At 56.4% G+C, this 18,514-nt stretch overlaps 1 protein-coding gene across 4 annotated transcripts in view; it reads right to left on the bottom strand.

Moving 5' to 3' along the window:
- The window catches only part of PHACTR3 (phosphatase and actin regulator 3), a 237,698-nt gene that overhangs the window by 71,210 nt on the left and 147,974 nt on the right, over positions 1-18,514 (bottom strand). For all 4 annotated transcript variants that reach the window (XM_037811591.1, XM_037811593.1, XM_037811590.1 and 1 more), the window contains exons 4-7: positions 17,261-17,443; positions 15,743-15,955; positions 10,875-11,055; positions 9,921-10,168 (exon numbers count right to left, since the gene is read on the bottom strand). In XM_037811591.1, coding sequence (XP_037667519.1) covers positions 9,921-10,168; positions 10,875-11,055; positions 15,743-15,955; positions 17,261-17,443 — 825 coding nt within the window. The remainder of the gene's footprint in view (positions 1-9,920; positions 10,169-10,874; positions 11,056-15,742; positions 15,956-17,260; positions 17,444-18,514) is intronic.

Below are 18,514 nucleotides of genomic sequence, written 5' to 3'. Positions count from 1 at the left end.
ATGGGAGGATTAGAGTTTTCTTTTTTATTTTTACTTATTTTCTGGAGTAATGAAAATATTCTAAATTTGATCAGGGGCTGTATGTGATGATACTGTGAACCAGTGATTGTACACTTCGGGTAGTTTCTACACCATGTGAATATATCTCAATAAAATTGCATTTTAAAAAAAAAGGGTGCAGCTCGGGCTGAGAGCCTCTATTTTAAGATGCAGAAACTGCAGCGTTTGCTTCATTTGTGCCCATCGTGGCACTTGTCCCTGCATGTCCCAAACCCCCCGCCTGCCGCAGCTGCCTGAAGACTGGGGCCCTTGTGCCATTGACTTCCCGGCACCTGGCGCAGGGTCTGCAACTAGGAGGTGGCTGAAAGAGGACGTGGGATGATGTAAGGCAGCTCACAGACGCGGCCGCAGAGCCAGATAGACCTGGGTGCAAAATGGGCAAGTTCCTTCTCTTCTCCCTTGCTTGGTTTCCTCAACTGCGAAAAAAGGACAAGAGAACCTGCCTCGTCAGGAATCAGGATTAGGTGTACTAAGGCATGAGACGGGCTTAGCAAGCACAGTCACAGCTGAAAGAGAAAAAGAGAAAAAGAAGCCCCCTGAGGCCGTGGCCATCGCCGGACTGGCCAAGTGTGCACTCCCACAGCCGGGCCTGCCCACGGGACCACCAGCTCTGACGCCCCCTCCCCACACAGGCCCCCTGGGTTGCCCAGAGACCAGGCAGGTTCTCGAGCATCCTGCATCCCAGAGGCCACCCGCTGCACCACCTGGTGCCCACCGGGGGAACGGGCGGGTTTCCGCATCACTGCAAACCCCAGGGCCCCAACTTCCAAGAAAAGGCAGTAACTGCATCCGGTTCCGGGAACTCATCACGACAATGAAACCAGGTGAGTCCTTGCTCACTAGAAAATTCATCGTGTTACAGAAGGGTTCCCTGCCAGGGGCCTTTCAATACACCCTCTGCCATGCTTAAAACAGGATTCAATAAAACACATTTTAGCCTTCACTTTTCCCAATTATGTCCACCTGGGAAAGGATCCCAGCACCTGCAGAACAGGTGTGCCATGCCCTTTCTTCACGTTCAGGCAGCACCAGGACCTGTCCCATCCTTGCCTCTTTCCACACTAAAACGTGCTGTGTCATCAAACGTCTGAGTCGCCCCATCGGCCAGCCCCACAGTCGTCTTAGGACTTCACCTCCAGGCACAGCCCGATTTTTGCCTTGTTGCCCTTACGGTGAAATTAGGCTTTTCATGTGAGCCTCAAGGGTGGAGACTGGGTCTGGGTTTTCCTTAGAATCCTTGGGTCCGGAGAGGGGACATGCAGTCACTGTTGAATAAATAGCAAAGATGGTTTTTCAAAAAAGCTTCAAAAAAATTCTCTAGAGCACTGAAATCCCTCCTCTATTCAATCGTTTCCTAATGAGCTTTTATACACAGAGGGCGGATGTCAGACCCCTGCACTGAATCCCAGCACTGCGTGCATTTGCTGAAATGCAGATTCCTGGGCCTCCCATCAGACTCAGCAGGTCAGGCTGGGGTAGAAAATAGTAATATTTATATATACACTTGCTATTTCTTGTCATTCTTTATTCTTCAGTGTTTTTTGAGAATATTTTTAACTTTTTGTTGTAGTAACATATGTACAATGCAAAATTTCCTGTTTTAACAACTTTACATGTGTTCAGTGGTTTTAATTACATTCACAATACTGTGCTACCACCACCAACATCCGTCACCAAACGTTCCGTCACCTCAACAGCAACTCTGTGTCCACTAAACAATAAGCCCTTTCCCTTCCCACCCCCACAACACACTCCATGTAATGTGCTTATTCTAGGTATTTCGTTATAAGCAAGATCATACAATATTTGCCCTTTTGTTCCAGACTTATTTCACATGTATCAGAACTTCACTCCTTTTTAGGGCTGGATGGTATCCATTGTGTGTATATTTTATAACACATGCAATGTAAGTATATACACAGTTTATAAATAAATAAAGTACAAATACTGGGGGCACCATCAGAAAACTTCGTGGACTGTTGCTCCGGAAATGCCCAATCTGGTAACGGATCTGTGGAGAGTCCTTTGATAGATCCCCTGTCCTCGGATAAAGCCCAGCCCCCGACTGTCACAGCCACGGGACCTGCCAAGGGGGGTTCTTTTGGGTTCAAGGAAATGTTTGGACTCACAAGATTATCATGGACCGAAGTCACCCCAGCCTGCTCAGCAGACCCAGGAGGGAACCCACCCAGCTGCTCACAGGACGGCCCCCCGCCGCCCCCTCAGAGAAAGCCCTGCAGGTGGCTCACACAGCCGGCCGCCCGCAGGACAGCCCTTGCCAGGTGACACAGCTCAGGCGAAAGGCCAAGATCTCCTGTGAAGGTTCCCTAGACAGAGCTGCCAGGGGTGCGTCAAGGGTCCTGCACAGGGGGGTCTCGAGTATTCGGTATTTATTACAGGCTCTGAGCCAGATGCTGTTGGCCAGTCAAGGGCCATTTTTACCATTAGCATATTACCCAGTGACACAGCCGATATTCTCACCCCTTTCCGACACCGGGGAAAGTAAGAGAGTCAGATTCTCAGGCTGGACCCTCATCCACACCAACGAAGGTCCTTGGGATTGGTCCCTGTCCCCTCCCTGGACACCTGTATCACACCGCACTCCCGGAGTCCAGGCCAGTTCACGTCCCCACGTGACCAGCTCTGCCGTGTCTCTGGGATGTTACTCGCCTGGAAAACTCTCACTCATTCACTGAAACCCTCCCCCTCTAGCCCCCCTCCAGCCCCCTCCCGGCCTTCTGCTTGTCCTGCTCCCGTCCGGGTGTCCATTCTGCTGCACCCTTTGCCAAGCTGCGTTATTCTCACCTGCCCAGGTGTGTGCGAGGCTGCGAGCTCCCCCAAAGCAGAGATGGTGGCTTTTCAAAACATGCTTATCCTCACTGATTTTCAAATTATAAAAGTAAGGCAGTCCCGTCGTTAAGACTCAGGCAGTGCAGACAAGTAGAAACAGTAAAAATAAGCTGCCTGTAATCCTCGAAGGCCTGCCCACACACCCCCATGCCGGTAAAAGTGTATTTAAAAGCGCTGGAGGAGGTGGCCCCCTGGCTCTGCTTGGGAAGGGGGAAAGGGACAGACTCTCTGAGGGCAGCTTCCAATCACGGATCAATATTTCAACGGCGCACATGCTTCAGCCCGGCTCCTTCCTCTTGAGAACTTTATCCTAGAGATGCACTCACTAAAGTTCTGAGACACAAATAGACGGGGCATCTAGCTGGGTGCACGTGATCCCGACAAGCCAAGAAAGCCCCCTCAGCCCTTCACACACACACATCTGCAGTGGCTGCCCTCACCCCTGCACTCAGCCAACGCTCCCCAGCCCCTCCCAGGTGCCCCCTCCCCGCCCGCCCACTGAGAGGCAGCTCTCTTTTCCATGCTTGTTTAGGCCAGTAGCACCTGTTGCTGTATTTTTGTAGCTTCATGAAATCATGCGAACCGATGAAGCACGAAGCCCACAAGGAAAAGCTCCATTTGAGTCTACGAAAGTGGCGTTGAAGGCCTTGCAGACGAGAGCATCAAATGTCACCCCTAAAGTCACAGCTACTGAATTAGGATTGAGTGAGATAAATATGAAAGACCTGGCAGGAATGAGCACTTAACATTGCTTTACAAGTGTCTAAGTTTTTGCCCCATTTTATAGAAACTGAGCTGGGAATCACAGAAGACACACAGGGTGGTACAGGCAGAGTCAGGAGGGCCTGGCAAGGCCTCGGCCCCGCGACAGAGGATGCGAAGGGGCGCTGCACCTGCTGGGGCTCTGGTGGGGGGTATGGTTTTTTAGTTGTTTTTTTCCTTCATTCATGTTTTAAAATAAAACAAAATGTTTACAAGGTATCTATCATTTTTCTATTCCAAACTCTAATCAGCTATTTTAACAAAAATATAATTGATTGGCCCAAATCACAATGGGTAAAGGAACTTCTGCCTTCTCTTACTCTTTCTCTCTTATAATAGAGAATATGACTGGGGGGCACGTGTGCCTGTGTGCATACACAGGTGCGTGAGTTTGTTTTAAAAAGGTAACAAAATGAGATCTTTCTCAAGTTCTCTCTCTCACTGGCAGTGCACCTGGGACATGCTCTTTATCCAGGACAGCTCAGCTCACCTGTTCTGTTCCCCGGCACGCCCCCGTCACTCAGGCCATCGTGCGCCCTCACTCATTGCCACTCAGCGTTTCCAACTTCCCTATCCTGAGTAATTCTACAGAGAACATCCGCACCATTGGAGCGTCTCAAACAAAGGCTATTTCCTCCCTGGGACCCGTGGCAGTGTCTGCAGACATCTTCGGTTGTCACAACGGGGATGGGGGGTACTCCTGGCATCTGGTGGGCAGAGGCCGGGGAAGCTGCCCAGCACCCTCCAAGGCCCCAGACAGCCCCCCATACAGAAACACATCCAGCCGCAGAGATGTCTGATTGGTGTCCCCGGCCTTACACAAACACACCCACTGTGTATCTTCTGGCTTCCGATTCCATTTCTATAAAACGGAGTGAGAACTTAGACATCTGTCCATTTGCGTTGTGGTAGCCTGTGCCCACATGCTTTTAGGGGGCTGCAAGATGGTTTGAGGCACTGTTTCCCCCACCGCGGCCATTACTGGGTGTTGCTGGCGACTCCTGTGGCTGCTTTGGAGTCCAGTGTACCAGGGTTTAATTCTGACCTCCACACCTTTGCAAACATGAACTTCTCTTCTCCACGACCTTTACCATCCTCCTAGGAGGCTGCATTTGGGTGGTCACACCCCTTGGGGCTGCCGGGAGCCCTCGTCGGCCACCAGAAGCAGCCCCAGAGCCAGGGCATGATGCCCCCAACTCTTAGGACCCTGGCTCCTTGGCCCCTGGTTAAGCTCTCAGCTTACACATCAAGCAAGGGCCCCTCCCTCCACATGGCCACACCGATGGAAGATGGCAGCCATGGACCCAGGAGAAAGCATCAGGCACCACCAGGGAGGGGTGAGGGTGGGATGCCCCAAGAGCCCCCCACTGTCAGCCCCTCTCTCCGCCTCCCCTCCCTGGGGCCAGGCCTGGGCACGCACAGGTGGTTACCAGGTGTTGGGTGAGCTCGTTAAAGGACTCCAGGAGGGGACACGGGCACTTAGCATCTGGGGACTGCTGACAAGTGAGATCCCTTGTTTTTACGAGGAAAATGATGACGATGACAACAATGACAATGACGACGAACGTTCTCCCTGGGCTGCCCTGACAACGTACCTCAAACTGGTGCCTTAAAATAATAGGCCTTTATTCTCCCACAGTCCTGGACACCAGAACTCCAAAATCAAGGTGTGGCAGGGCTGCGCCCCCTCGCAAGGCCTGGGGAGGCTCCTCCCGGCCTCCCCCAGCTCCTGGCGCCCCTCAGCGTGGGGCCGCCTCTCTCTCCAGTATCCGGCTCCATCTCTGCACGACCGTCTCCTCCGTGTATCCCCACGTCCCTCCTCTTCTTAGAAAGACCCAGTCCCTGGATTCAGGGCCCTCCTGAAGCCAGTATGACCCCATCTCACCACGCTTAGCTAATTACATCCACCAAGACCCTTTTCCCAAATGAAGTCACCTTCTGAGGACCAGGTGGACGTGAATGTTGGGGTACACTAGCCCCAAGAGATGACGACACTGCAGCTTCCCCACATGCCCCACCCAGCGCCGAGACCCTGCCGTGACCTCATTAAACCTCGTGATGTGGGAGCCCAGCTGCACCCTCAGGCTACAGAGGACACCGAGCCCGGAGGAGCAGCTCGGGGCGCCGGGCACCGTCCCTGCAGTCTGAGCCCAGGGCCCTGGGGGCGTCCCCCACCTGGCCCCGGAGAGGCGGCAGGAGCCCCCACGGGCCTCTCAGAGCTCCCCTCTCCAACTCGAGGACCTGCCAGCCTGTCCTGCCAAGCAGGTGCTGAGTGACAGTGCCGTGCCACCATCCCTGTTCCGTGCGAAGTCGACGAGCAATAACACGTCCAATTACACAGACACACAGAGACTGCTCTTCCAGTGGCGAGCAGATGGGCGTGCATGGGCTGCAGGGGCACCAACGTTCTTATTAAATCAATGAATCGGCTGAGGAAACCATGGTCTCGTTTTTCCATCGGAACATGCAGCACACGTCAGCCACAGAACGTCAACAAAACTGGGAGCAGAAATTCGTTCTGACCCCATGGGGCCATAGTTTGATCCCCTGCACTAAGATTCCTGACTTTTCATTTCATTTTCAAAATGAAATGGAGATAATGTACGACATTGACATTATCTCCTCGTGAATGGAGATAATGTACGACAATGACAATTACAGAAGTCACTGACCCTGAGTTGGGGCTACACATAGGTGAATTGTCCCTTTCAATCCTAGTAACAACCCTAGTATCACCGCACTTCACAGATAAGGTAACTGAGGCACAGAGCGGTTCATGGACTGGCCCCAGGCCACAGAGCTTGGGAAGGAACATGTTGAGACCGGTGGGGTGGCCACAGCCCTTCTAGGAGGTCTCCCTGGGCAGGGAGCAGGGCAGGGATCCCTGACTGGGTGCACAGTCAGCCTCACCCGAGAGCCCAACATGGACAAAGCTGGGGACTTGCTCCACCAAACAACATCCCGTGGGGGCTGAGACCCTCGGACGGCACAGGGCTACAGGCTTGTGGTTGGGACGCCTGGGCTGGGGGTCGTCTGGAGTGAGGCCCAGCCGCCCAGGGAGCCGACCCAGCCCTGGGGAAGCTCATTATCCCGTGCAGGGACGCCTCTCCCCCCACAGGTGCGTTTCTCTCCCCTGCCCCACCCTCCTTCAGCAACCTCCCGCACCCTGGTCCACACTCTCCACGGGGCCAGGCACTGGGGACAGAGATGTGGGCCCTGCTCTTGGGTCCAGGACGGGAGAACAGACTATAAACATGTTGGAAGGCTTGGATCTTAGTGGAGCAAGGACGTAAAACCTGTTCATCATCAAATCCGCCTCCGAGGGACCTGAGCAGGTGCCCGATGTCCTGCTTTGCCCTGAAGGTGGCCTGTGTGTGAGCTTGTGTGTGTGAGCGTGTCTGTGAGTGTGTCACAGCGTACGTGCCGGCATCCAGCAGGCGCACAAACACAGCTGCTGGCCGAGCGACCCCGTGCTCGGATTGGGACGGTGTACGTGCCACACGGGACACCCAGCTGTCAGCGACTCGGACACACACAGTTAGATTCACAGAGCAGGCCTGACGCCGTGAGACCTCGGCCGTTTCCGGAAAGTGAATTCTAATGTGGAGGCCGATGCTGCTGACAAACAGAACTCGGGTTGACAAAATATTCGGTATTTTGTGTTCAGTGGGACAAGGCAATATCCACAAAGTCTCCGTCGAGAGTGAAGGGCACATAATAAAATTGTGGTTGTACATCCGAAAGTAATTTCAGTGGAGAACAAAAATACATATTTGGGACCCTCCTGAAGAGCTGGGGGAGGATGCAGAGGTGTTGGGCTTCCTCACCTGGATTGTTGCTGATGTTCTCACAAACACAGGGGACCGACAGCTTGACATGCTGAGCCCTCTATCGTGGGACTTGCCCCTGTGAAGCTTGTTACTGCAAAGGAGAAGCTAAACCTCCTTATGATTGTGCCTAAGAGTCTCCCCCTGAGTGTCTCTTTGTTGCCCAGATGTGGCCCTCTCTCTCTAGCTAACCCAACCAGACAGGTGAACTCACTGCCCTCCCCGCTACGTGGGACCCGACTCCCATGGGGTGTAAATCTCCCTGGAAACGCAGGATATGACTCCCAGGGATGAATCTGGACCCAGCACTGTGCATTGAGAAAATATTCTTGACCAAAAGGGGGATGCAAAATGAAATGAAATAAAGCTTCAGTGGCTGAGAGATTTCAGATGGAGTTGAGGGGTCACTCTGGTGGACATTCTTGAGCACTTTTAGGTTTGAATGTATTGGAATAGCGAGAGGTAAATGCCTGGGCTGCCAAGCTCCAACCCAGTAGCCTCGACTCTTGGAGACGATTGTGTAACAATGTAGCTTACAAGGGGTGACATGTGATTGTGAAAACCCTGTGGATCGCACTCCCTTTATCCAGTGTATGGATGGATGAGTGGAAAAATGGGGACAAAACCTAAATGAAAAATAGAGTGGGATGGGGGGGGTCTGTTTTTTGTTTTTTTTTAGTTTTTATTTTTTATTCTGATTCTGATTCTTTCTGGTGTAAGGAAAATATTTGAAGATGGATTAGGGTGATGAGTGCACAACTGTAGGATGGTGCTGTGAACAATTGATTGTACAACATGGATGATTATATGGTATGTGAATATTTCTCAATAAAACTGAATTAAAAAAAAAAAAACTGCGGTTGTGACAGTTAAGAACTGATTAATCCACTGCTTGGTGTTTTTTTGCTTCAGCACCACAGAGACCTAAAAATAACACATCTGCTGCGACAAGCAGAGGCAGGGTTTGAACTCCATGCTTTGCACAGAGAAGCAAATACAACCTGGCCCTCAGGGTCTTAGCCAGGCAGAGCCAAACGCTTTTTGGGTCTTTCCGGCTGTGAAGGATTTTCCCCAAGAAAGTATCATTTTATTTATAAACTTTTTCGTTAACAAAGATTGGATGTTTCCTCCCAAGCATTTTATATTGGGCAGAGATTCATAACTTTTAAAAAGGTGACACAAACAAAGAACCTCCTTTCTGCACTCAATTTCCAGGGTTCAGGGGCCCCAGATTACGGATCCTGGGTCTAGAAACTCGGGAGGCTCACATGCCCGGCTGGCGGAATCCAGACTCCAGACATGCCGGGCCGGGGCGAGGGGCCGGCTCACAGTGGGCACCTGCCTCGGGCTCGGACGTGAGGCCTCGACCTGCATCCCTGCTGGGGGTTGAACCACGTCCTCCAAAAGGTCACGTTCCAGTCCTTATCCTGGTACCTGTGGATGTGAGCTTACTGGGAAAAGGGTCTTTGCAGATGTCGTCAGTTAAGGTGAGGTCATGCTGGAGTGGGGTCCCCTAATCCAATGGCTGGTGTCCTCAGGTGAAGACAAGATAGGGGCAGAGGGGACGGGCACACGATGGCGCAGGCAGAGATGTGAGCACACAGCCACAAGCCGAGGAGAGCCTGGGGTCCCTCAAGCCGGGAGACGCTGGGCAGACTGGTCCCAGAGCCTCCGGAGGGGCGAGGCCCTGCCACCGCCTGGGTTTTGGATGCTGGCCTCCAGGGCCGTGAGAGAATAAAGACCTGGTTTTACACCCTGCAGTTTGCAGTGCTTTGTTTGAGGGTCCTTGGAAACCACCATCAGGACAGGCAGTGAGCCTCCACCTCTCCGAGCCCCCAAGTCCTCCAGGTAGGAGCACGCTATCCGTGTGATCGGGAAGAAGAAACGAGGGGCTGGGGCTCCTGCAGCCTCATAATTAAGACTCACACGGGCACAGGCTGCCCTCTGCACCATTTCCGAGATACCAGCTGGAATCTCCTCTCTCCCCTCCCACCTCCACCTCATCTAGCTCCTCTTAGTTTTTCACTGTATTTCCCAAGCCTTCGACATCTGTGCAACACCCCCAGCCCTGCTTGTCCCATCTGCAGACCACAAGTACCTTTGATATTTAGTTAACCTACTGGCTTAGGCTCATCCTAAGCAGTAAAATTCACTTCAACTGCTGGGCCTAACACATGTGAAAAGTTAATACGTAAGTTTTAAAGTGAAATGAGTCATCCAGCTGCCTCTGACTGTCCCCGAGGCCCCGTGCTTTGGGAAGGACTGCCCTCCACATGACAAGCCCCCCTTTTCCCCTCTCCTGGTGGGAGGCCTCGAGCCCGGGTGCCCCCCTGGGCTGTGAACCCCAGCGCCACCGCACGCCAGAAATCTGCACCCACCCTCCCTGCAAATCCCGCCTTGCGGGCTCCGTCCTTTTCTCACCAGAGATTATGGAGTCGTTCAGAGCCTCCTCATCCTGATACAAAAGCAGGTCCTCCGAGAGCTCGGAATCGATGATCAAGTTTTCCTTGTTCTCCTCCGGGTCTTTCACTGCCGTCCGTTTGTTCTCCAAGGTTCCGTCGAAGCCCCACGCCTCCTCCTTCTCCTTGCTCCGCTCCACGCTGGAGGTTCTCGACAGACGGACGTCCAAGTGCTTCTTCGGAGACCCTTTATTCTCCCTTCCTTGGAAACTAAATTGGAAAGACACTTCAGGTTACACATCGCCAACTTCATCCCCAAACCCAGCAGAACCCCTCGGGACTCACTGTGAAAACTGCAAAGGACCAGTTTCTCAGCTCTGGTCCTGGCCCACTGGGCTGCAGCACAGCAGCAATGCCCGGCTGGGAACCCAGGCCGGGGGCACACCACGCACCACGGGAAGACAGAGCAGTGACTGCTGGGAGCCAGGATGCCGTGGAACTCGGGAGGGCTGTTTTCTTTTCGTCTAATATTTGCACAACCCACAGGTGTGTTTCCATTGCCTGTTTGCCCCCCAGCAGTTCACTTCTCCCTCCCAGTCCACGACCCACGGAGGCCCGAGAACAAAGGAGTAACTGCGGGAAAGCGGCTCGTGGGTGCTCCGGCCTGGGAGGGTGCTGGCCCGGGTGCCACAGCCGGCTCGTCGGCGAGTCGTCTCGTGAGGCTCCTGCCCCCACCCGGACCCTCGGGGGCTTGTGCGGGGGGCTTTGGGGCAGGGTCCTTGTGGTCCACGCCCCTGGCCGTCCCCTCTCGGAATGTGGGAGTCCAGACCAGCTTTGTGACATGGGGGGCCCAGTACAAAATGAGAACGTGGGGCTCCCGGTCGAACACCATTGAGAGTTTCAAGACGGAGACGGGGGAGCACAGGAGAAGCGCAGGGGCCCAGCCCCGGCCTGGTGGGGACTCGGGAGCCCTCACCTGTCCTGACGGTGCTTTGTGGCCAGCGCCCGGTGCAGCTCCTCGATGACCCGGCTGGGGGGCAGCGGCCTGTGGACGGAGGTGAGGTGCGGAGACCCCGTGGGGGTGGAGAGCTGTCCTCGGAGCGCAGGGTCCGCACTTTTCCCGCCAGGGCCTTGGAGGAGAGCAGCCTGGCCTGGGGCTGGGGAGGAAGCAACCAGAGCTTCACCCTTCAGGAACGGGGAAGGATCTAGTGGAAAGACACGCGCAGACGCGCAGGGAGGACACAGCTCCGGCAGCCAGGGCACCCCCAGGCAATGGCCCAGACCCTGATCTTGGGCCAGCCCCTTCTGCCCCCCAAGAAGAGACAAGGGTGCATCTCTGCACATCTCTGTTCCCTCCCTGAGTGGGGGGCCCCTCGACAGGGGTTGGAGATTGATGCCTTCCTGCAGGGGAGACCCAAAAAGGCCCCCTTCCTGCTTCTCTGCTGTTGACTCAGTTTCTGGGAGTCACTTCCTCTTGTGGACCCCGGAAGCTTCGCAAGCTCTGCAGTTACTACGCAGCCTGGACTCCACCGCAGCCGTGCTTGGCTCTTCCCATATCACCCCTTGCCGTCGCCCCCAGGCCTCTCCCCACATCTCAGCTGTGGGATCTTTCTGGAGACGACACTGGCCAAATCTCTCCCCCTACCTCGGGATGCGATCCACTCAGGGCCTGGTCCCAGGGCCCTGCTCAGCCCTCCGACTTCCTCGCCACCACTGCCCCACTGTGCTCGCTGACCCAACAGGAGCATCCTCCCATCCTCGAAGGCACCGATACTCCGTCCCTGCTCTGAGCCTCTGCACAGGCTGTTCCCCTGCCAGAGATGCTTGTCCCCTCCTCTGCAGGCTCGCTGCACTCTGCCCCTAACTCAGGGAGGCCCCCACCCCCACCATCAGAGCCCCTGCTGCCGGCCTCCGAGGTTCCCGGGCTGCCCCGCCTCTCCGCCCCCCTGCCCTGGAATGAATTACCCCACTGGGGTCTGTCTTACTAGACCCTGAGGCTGTGGGGGCAGGACCTCTGCCCCTCCCCTCTGCCGCACCCCCAGACCCGGCACTTGAGACACCGCACATACCACTCATTTACAGAGAATGGATTTGAAGACGGCTCATGATGGCCTGGTTCAAACCCAACCTAAAAAGGTGAGGCTTCCCTCCCTCCTTCAACAAAGACTTCCCAGGGGTGCATTCCGTGGCACCCAGCTGTAGGGGCTCAGCGCAGAACACACGAGCTTCGGCCTGAAGTACCTCTGCCTCCAGCTCCAGCCTCCGTCTGCTACTGCCAAGCTCCCTCAGGCTCTCCGCGCCCCGCAGGGCCGGGTCAGGAATGCAAGAGCCAGCAGGAGCCCCGCAGTCGGCCAGGGCCCGGCAGAAACAGGTGCTATAACCTCGGGAGCAGGCCCCGCTGGACCCTCCCGGCCCGACAGGGAGAAGGGATCTCACCCACCCCACTCCCCAAACACCAGAAACAAATCAAACCTTCCCAGGTACACTCCTGGAATGGCAGTGGTACTGACAAAAAATCACAGCCCAAAGGAAAAGGGGAAGCAGTAAGCCTGGCTGAAGAGTTCATGACTTAGCTTTCCACACAAGCACCTGCCTTTGCCAGACACGGCCAAGTGACAGGTGGCAGGGTGGAGCCAGGTGGAGGACAGGCAGATGGACACAGAACAAAAGGATATCCAGGAGAGACAGACAGACTCCAATGGGCTGAGAGAACTGGCAGGGGTGGGGGTGGTTTGGGATGGGGGCTCAGGGGAGGTGTCCCTGCGGAGCCAACACTGAGAGGAGGCCTGGGGATGAGAAGGTGTCAGATGTGCAAACGTGGTCCGTATGGGGCAGGGTGGAGCGGGGGCACCTCCCCGAGTTGGCCTCAGAGACCACGCCCAGCTCCCCTGTGCTCCACCTGCCCGTTCCCCAGTGGCCTCTGCCTGTCCAGAGGAGCCACCTGCTCATCAAAGCCGAGCTCATGCTGAGCAGCTGTTGGCAGAGAAGGCGAAAGTGCTCTTACCTGGGCTGAACCCACAGGTGCTGGGGGAGCAGGTGCACAGGCTGAGCCTCACCTGTGGCTTGCCTCACCTGGGATGGGGCAGGTGTCCTGGGCCTCATCCCAACCCCTGCAACTCTAACCATCACCAGTCACTTCTAGCCCCACCCATCCTACCAGGAAGGCACCATGAGCCCCATCTTACAATCAGGGAAACTGAGGCAAAGCAGATGCCCTGTGCTCACCTCACCCAGTGCCTGGCTGGCCTCATTTAACCCACACAGCAGGTCTGCTCCCACTCCCATTTCACAGACAAGGAAACTGAGGCTCAGAAGCCAACCCAAGGCTGAGTGCCTCCTGGAGGTGGGCGCAGGCTGGGATTGGATCCCTGCTCCAAACCGGCAGGCCCCCTGCTTCCCGCTGGTGCAGAGGAATTCCAGTGGGCAGGGGTCACAGGACCCCCACCCGCAGAGCGGCCCGCCGGCTGGTTGGGCAGGGACAGGGAAAGCTTGGGGGTGAGATGAGGGACTCCCACATCTCCAGCAGTAAACAACAGATGAGTCGAGGGGCTTCACACAACTCCCCAAGAAGGGGTGAGGGCTGTGCTGGCAGAGACACATCTGCCCACCTCAGTGGCCGCCGTGAGCCGGCTCCCCCAGTTGGTGCCCTGAGGGAAAATGGGCAGGGGGGCTGCCAGACAGAACACTTTTCAAGATGCAAGGAATCTAGGCAAAGTTTTCCTATGTTCTTACAAACATTAACATTTAACATTTAAACATTACAATGTTTAAAACCCTGACAGCAATTTTTAAAAAAATACCATCAGGCAGGCCCAGGCGCAGCAAAGCAAGTCTGGGGGTGTGGGGGTGGGTGTGGGTGTGTGGGGTGTGGGGGCTGATTCAGCTACAGATGATTCTCTGACCTCTGGGCAGGGATCTTGGGGTCTTCATTCTGCCCCCACCCACCTGCCCCGTCCCAGGTGAGGCGAGCAACAGGTGAGGCTCAGCATGTGCACCTCCTCCCCAGCACCTGTGGGTTCAGCCCAGGTAAGGGCACTTCCGCCTCCTCTGCCGCCACCTAGCGTCCGCATGCTGGAACAAACATTTCTCAGAAAGAAAAGGAAAGAGGAAGAGCAGAGAAAATGTAGACAAGTTTAGACAAATTAAGACAAAGTCACCTAAATGTAGTCCGAGCAGTAAGAAATGCAAGGAGTGACCAGGCTGGAGCACACCAAGTGGCATCGCTGGGGGCAGGCAGGGATTAGCATGAAACTGCTGGGCCCTGCGGTGCTGCCACCTTCCATGCCCGTCCCTCCAAAGACCAGCAAACCAGCCTTTAGTCTTTAAAACAAACCCCTCCTGGTGAGCACCTGCCTTCTCCAGGGCCAGCAGCACTCCCTGCTCCCAGCAGTGAGGGAGGAAGCAGCCAAGCAGGAAAAGCAAGTGTCCCCTCACCCTGGGTATACGCAGCCGCCGTGGCCAAGCCACGTAGCGGATGCCTTTGGGGGCCTCGCAGCCCCTGCCCCCTCCCTGACCACCGCCCCTAACATCTGGGTCCTTTCCTGGCCCTGCCTCTCCGGGTGGAGCTCAGCGAGAGAATCAGCGAAACAGAGACCAGCAGAGAGGATGAGAAAGACCGAGTGCAAAAGAGAGAGAGAGACAGAGACTCAGAGAGAAGCAGACGTCGGGGGACAGGTGCACACGTGAACATTCAGGCGGAGATGAACAAAGTCGAGCAAGTCCCCATCCTGGGGCCAGCCATGTCTGCTGCACTCAGCTTCAGGAGACACTCTGGATCCTGCAAACAGACTGGCCCGTTTGCTTGATGGAGCCTAAACAATCTGCTCCTCACAGGCCTGGCTTTTTGCTAAGAGGAGCCCTCTGCTGCCGGTTCTGCCGCCCCAGAGCCCCAGTCACAGAAGCAAAAGGTGGGAAGAGGCCCCTGGTGGGTGTCCAATCAGGACTGGCCAAAGGCATGGATGGATGGATGGATGGATGGGTGGATGAGTGGATGGATGGATGGATGGATGGGTGGCTGTGTGAGTGGATGGATGGATGGATGGATGGATGGATGGATGGATGGATGGGTGGATGTGTGAGTGGATGGATGGATGGATGGATGGATGGGTGGGTGGGTGGGTGGATGGATGGGTGAATGAGTGGATGGATGGATGGATGAACGGATGGACAGCTGGGTGGATGGATGGGTGGATGGATGGATGGATGGATGGATGGGTGGATGGGTGGGTGGATGGATGGATGGGTGGATGGATGGGTGGATGGGTGGGTGGGTGGATGGATGGATGGGTGAATGGATGGATGGATGGGTGGATGTGTGAGTGGATGGATGGATGGATGGATGGGTGGATGTGCGAGTGGGTGGATGGATGGATGGATGGATGGATGGATGGATGGATGGATGGGTGGGTGGATGGGTGAATGAGTGGATGGATGGATGGATGGATGGATGGATGGGTGGGTGGGTGGATGGACGGATGGATGGATGGGTGGATGGGTGGGTGGGTGGATGGATGGGTGGATGTGTGAGTGGATGAGTGGATGGATGGATGGATGGATGGATGGGTGGATGTGTGAGTGGATGGATGGATGGATGGATGGGTGGGTGGGTGGGTGGATGGGTGAATGAGTGGATGGATGGATGGATGGATAGATGGAGGGACAGCTGGGTGGGTGGATGGATGGGTGGATGGACAATTGGATACAATGGATGGGAGGGTAAATGAGTGGACGGATGGGTGGGTGGATGGACGGATGGACGGATGGGTGGGTGGATGGAAGGACGGATGGATGGGTGGGTAGATGAGTGGATGGATAGACAAACGACACACATACATGCAGACCCACCTGTGATGTTTTTCATGACCTTGGAGCTTGCCTTGGGTGGGGGGGTGGGCAGCAGTTGGGGGCTGGGGAGCTGGCCCACGGATCTCTCCAGGGGTCTGTGAGGACTGCCTGAGGAGTCAGACCTGGCTGAGGCCTGAGAGGGCTCGTCTGGGGCGGGCAGGACGCTGCTGTCAGCTCCTTCTTCCCCTCCGTTGGATGCTGATGGCATCTTGGCTAGTTTGAAGGCAAAAAAGAGTTCAAAAAACACAGTTCATTTAGAGACTGAGGCAGAAGTGCAAGTGGAAAGCAAGGGGCCTTTGGTTGGGGGGGGGGCAGGTTTTAGAATGGAAGAAAATACTGCGGAGTCACCTCACATACAGCTTTACCTTAACGTGAATTCAACTATAAATACGACTGTCAGAAACGTGGGGCTGGGGAGAAAAGAAGGGGAAGGAGAACAAGGGAAGGAGGGGGCAGGGAGGGAAGGAGGAGAAAGAAATGGAGAGCAGGAGGGAAGGAGGGCAGGGCCGGGGAAGAGAATTTCAAGAGCACGGGGTGTCCCGCTCACGAGCCCACCCGGCAGGCGTGTGCCAAGGCGCCCCTGACACAGTGGCCACAGTCACAGGTGCTGGATGCAGACGCACCCGGACTTGGGTCAGCCTCCACCTCCAACCCTGTGACGAGCCACCAAGCCTCTCTGCACCTGCCTTTGCTCATTTGTGACACTGGACTTACTGTCACCGTGTTCGCTTTGCATCGTCAGAGCCTAAGACCTGGGACTTTCCGTCTTGCCCCCATACAAGGCAAAAGAGGGACATCGGCTATTTGCCAACCTCAGCGCAGACTCTGGGAATGTCACCAAGAGCAGGGCCTCTGCGACCAAATCCACACCCAGAATGTCATCGTTTTCCTCCCCAAAGCTCAAGCGACATCACTGGGAATGGAGGCTGTGAGCTTCTTGTCATTCATGATCAGTGGGGCTCTGACACATCAACTGCAACTTTTTCCAAAGCAATTCCCTTTGTAAGGAAAGCCCTGCTCCTGGGCTGGCACGTGGAGGTGGCAAGGGGTCCCCGGAGCCTGAGAACCCCCCCACCTCCAGGCCCGCCACGCCAGGCAGCCCTGCAAATGCTCTTGTCGGCAAAGGGGCAGCTCATGGGGAGACGGAGCTGCCGGGGGCCCCTCCACCCTTCATCCTACCCCACCGTGCTGGGGTCTGCCCCCCTGGAGAGCACCCTGTACTCAGAGGTCCCTGGTGAAAATGCAGAGACACCTGGGACTATGGTCACCTGCAAACATCTTCAAGTCCCCCCTTTCCTGGCCGTGCCTGACATGCAAAGAGACGGTGGAGAAAAACACCCCAGCAGATGCTTTAACCCCCACGGCAAATGCAGCAGGGCCTGGAGCACAGAGAGCAAGAACGGCCTCCACGGGGGTCGCTGCCTGAGCCCTGGCCAGGTCCCCAGCATCTGCCCCTCAACCCCCCAGCCGAGGGCCATCCCAGGAGCTGCGCGGCCCGGCCCGGTTCCCAGACAATACCTGCGTCGTCCGGGTGGGCGTCCGAGGTGGGGGCCTCCTCCGGGGAGGCCGGGTCAGTCCCGGCGGCCATGGGGCTCCCAGGTGGGGTGTCCCCCGAGGGCGGCGGCTCCTGCTTGGGGGTGCACGCTTCACTCTGCACAGCTCGGGGGCCCCCACCGGGGTTGCCCGCTTTGTTTTCAGCATCTGCAAGGAAATCCAGCCATCAGGCCATCCTGCCCTCCCTTCCCCGGAATTTCCTGCCTGCATAGGTCCTTCCCGGGGTGTACCCCATTCCAGACCCCTGCACTGACCCTCCCTCCCTCCCCCCGAGAAGAGTGCCAGGCGTCACGGTTTGCCTTGGCACTGTCCTCTGCCCCCACACCCTGCCGTGCAGGGTCTCAGCCCCACGCCCAGTGGAAGGTTGTGAAATGCCCCCAGGCTCCCCACCCCGTACCCGCCCCCTCTGCGGCACCCACTCGCTCCAACCCTGACCCCAGCCTGGGGCTTGCTTTCTCCATGGGGCATCAGCGGGTCTGACGCAAGCAGTAGCTCAAAAAAGTGCTGGCACGTCACCCCTCGCTCCCTCCTCGTGCCTCTGCCCTCACCAGGACACACCAGGCCGGCCGCTGCTGGGCGCGTGGTGCAAGGCTGAGCGGCCAGGCCAGACCCGAGCGAGAGACCCGCAGGACTGCCCAGCGCCGAGGTTCCGGGTCGTGTGTTACGCAGCATCAGCGTGGCTGCCGGGGGCCGAGATGGCACTTCACCCACCACCCACTGCTGCCAAGCAAACGTCGACACGGCCTACTCGGCGTCCAGCATGGCGACTGCCGCCGGGAAGGCAGATGGGCGCGAGAGAACACAGCCTCCCCGCAGAGCGGCCCGGCCTCTGCCCTCGGCTTCCTGGGACCCCCGTGTGTTTACCCGGGGCCTGGGCTCACACCCATCGCGACAAAGGGTGGGGGCTCCGGGTCACGTGACAGCAACCCGACGGGGGGCTGGAGACCGAGACTAACCATGTGGGCACTCAATCGATCAATCGATCCATCAACCGCCACACCTACGTAAGGAGCCGTGCTGCGCTCGGGGAGCCTCCCGGGTGGCGGTTCTCCACGCGTGCCGGCCCACGTTGATCCTGGGAGAGAAACGACCCCCACAACTCCACCGGGGCGGACGGCGGGAGGCTCCGCGTTGGCAAGTCCCCAGACCCCGCCCCACACACCTCTCCTGGGCGGTTTTTCCCCATGTCCCTTCCGTGGGTTCAACGGTAAGCCTGAG

Source organism: Choloepus didactylus, chromosome 19, assembly GCF_015220235.1.
Source record: "Choloepus didactylus isolate mChoDid1 chromosome 19, mChoDid1.pri, whole genome shotgun sequence".
NCBI lineage: Eukaryota > Metazoa > Chordata > Mammalia > Pilosa > Megalonychidae > Choloepus > Choloepus didactylus.
The sequence above is the reverse complement of the archived record's forward strand: the minus strand, read 5'-3'. Positions and strand labels throughout refer to the sequence as shown.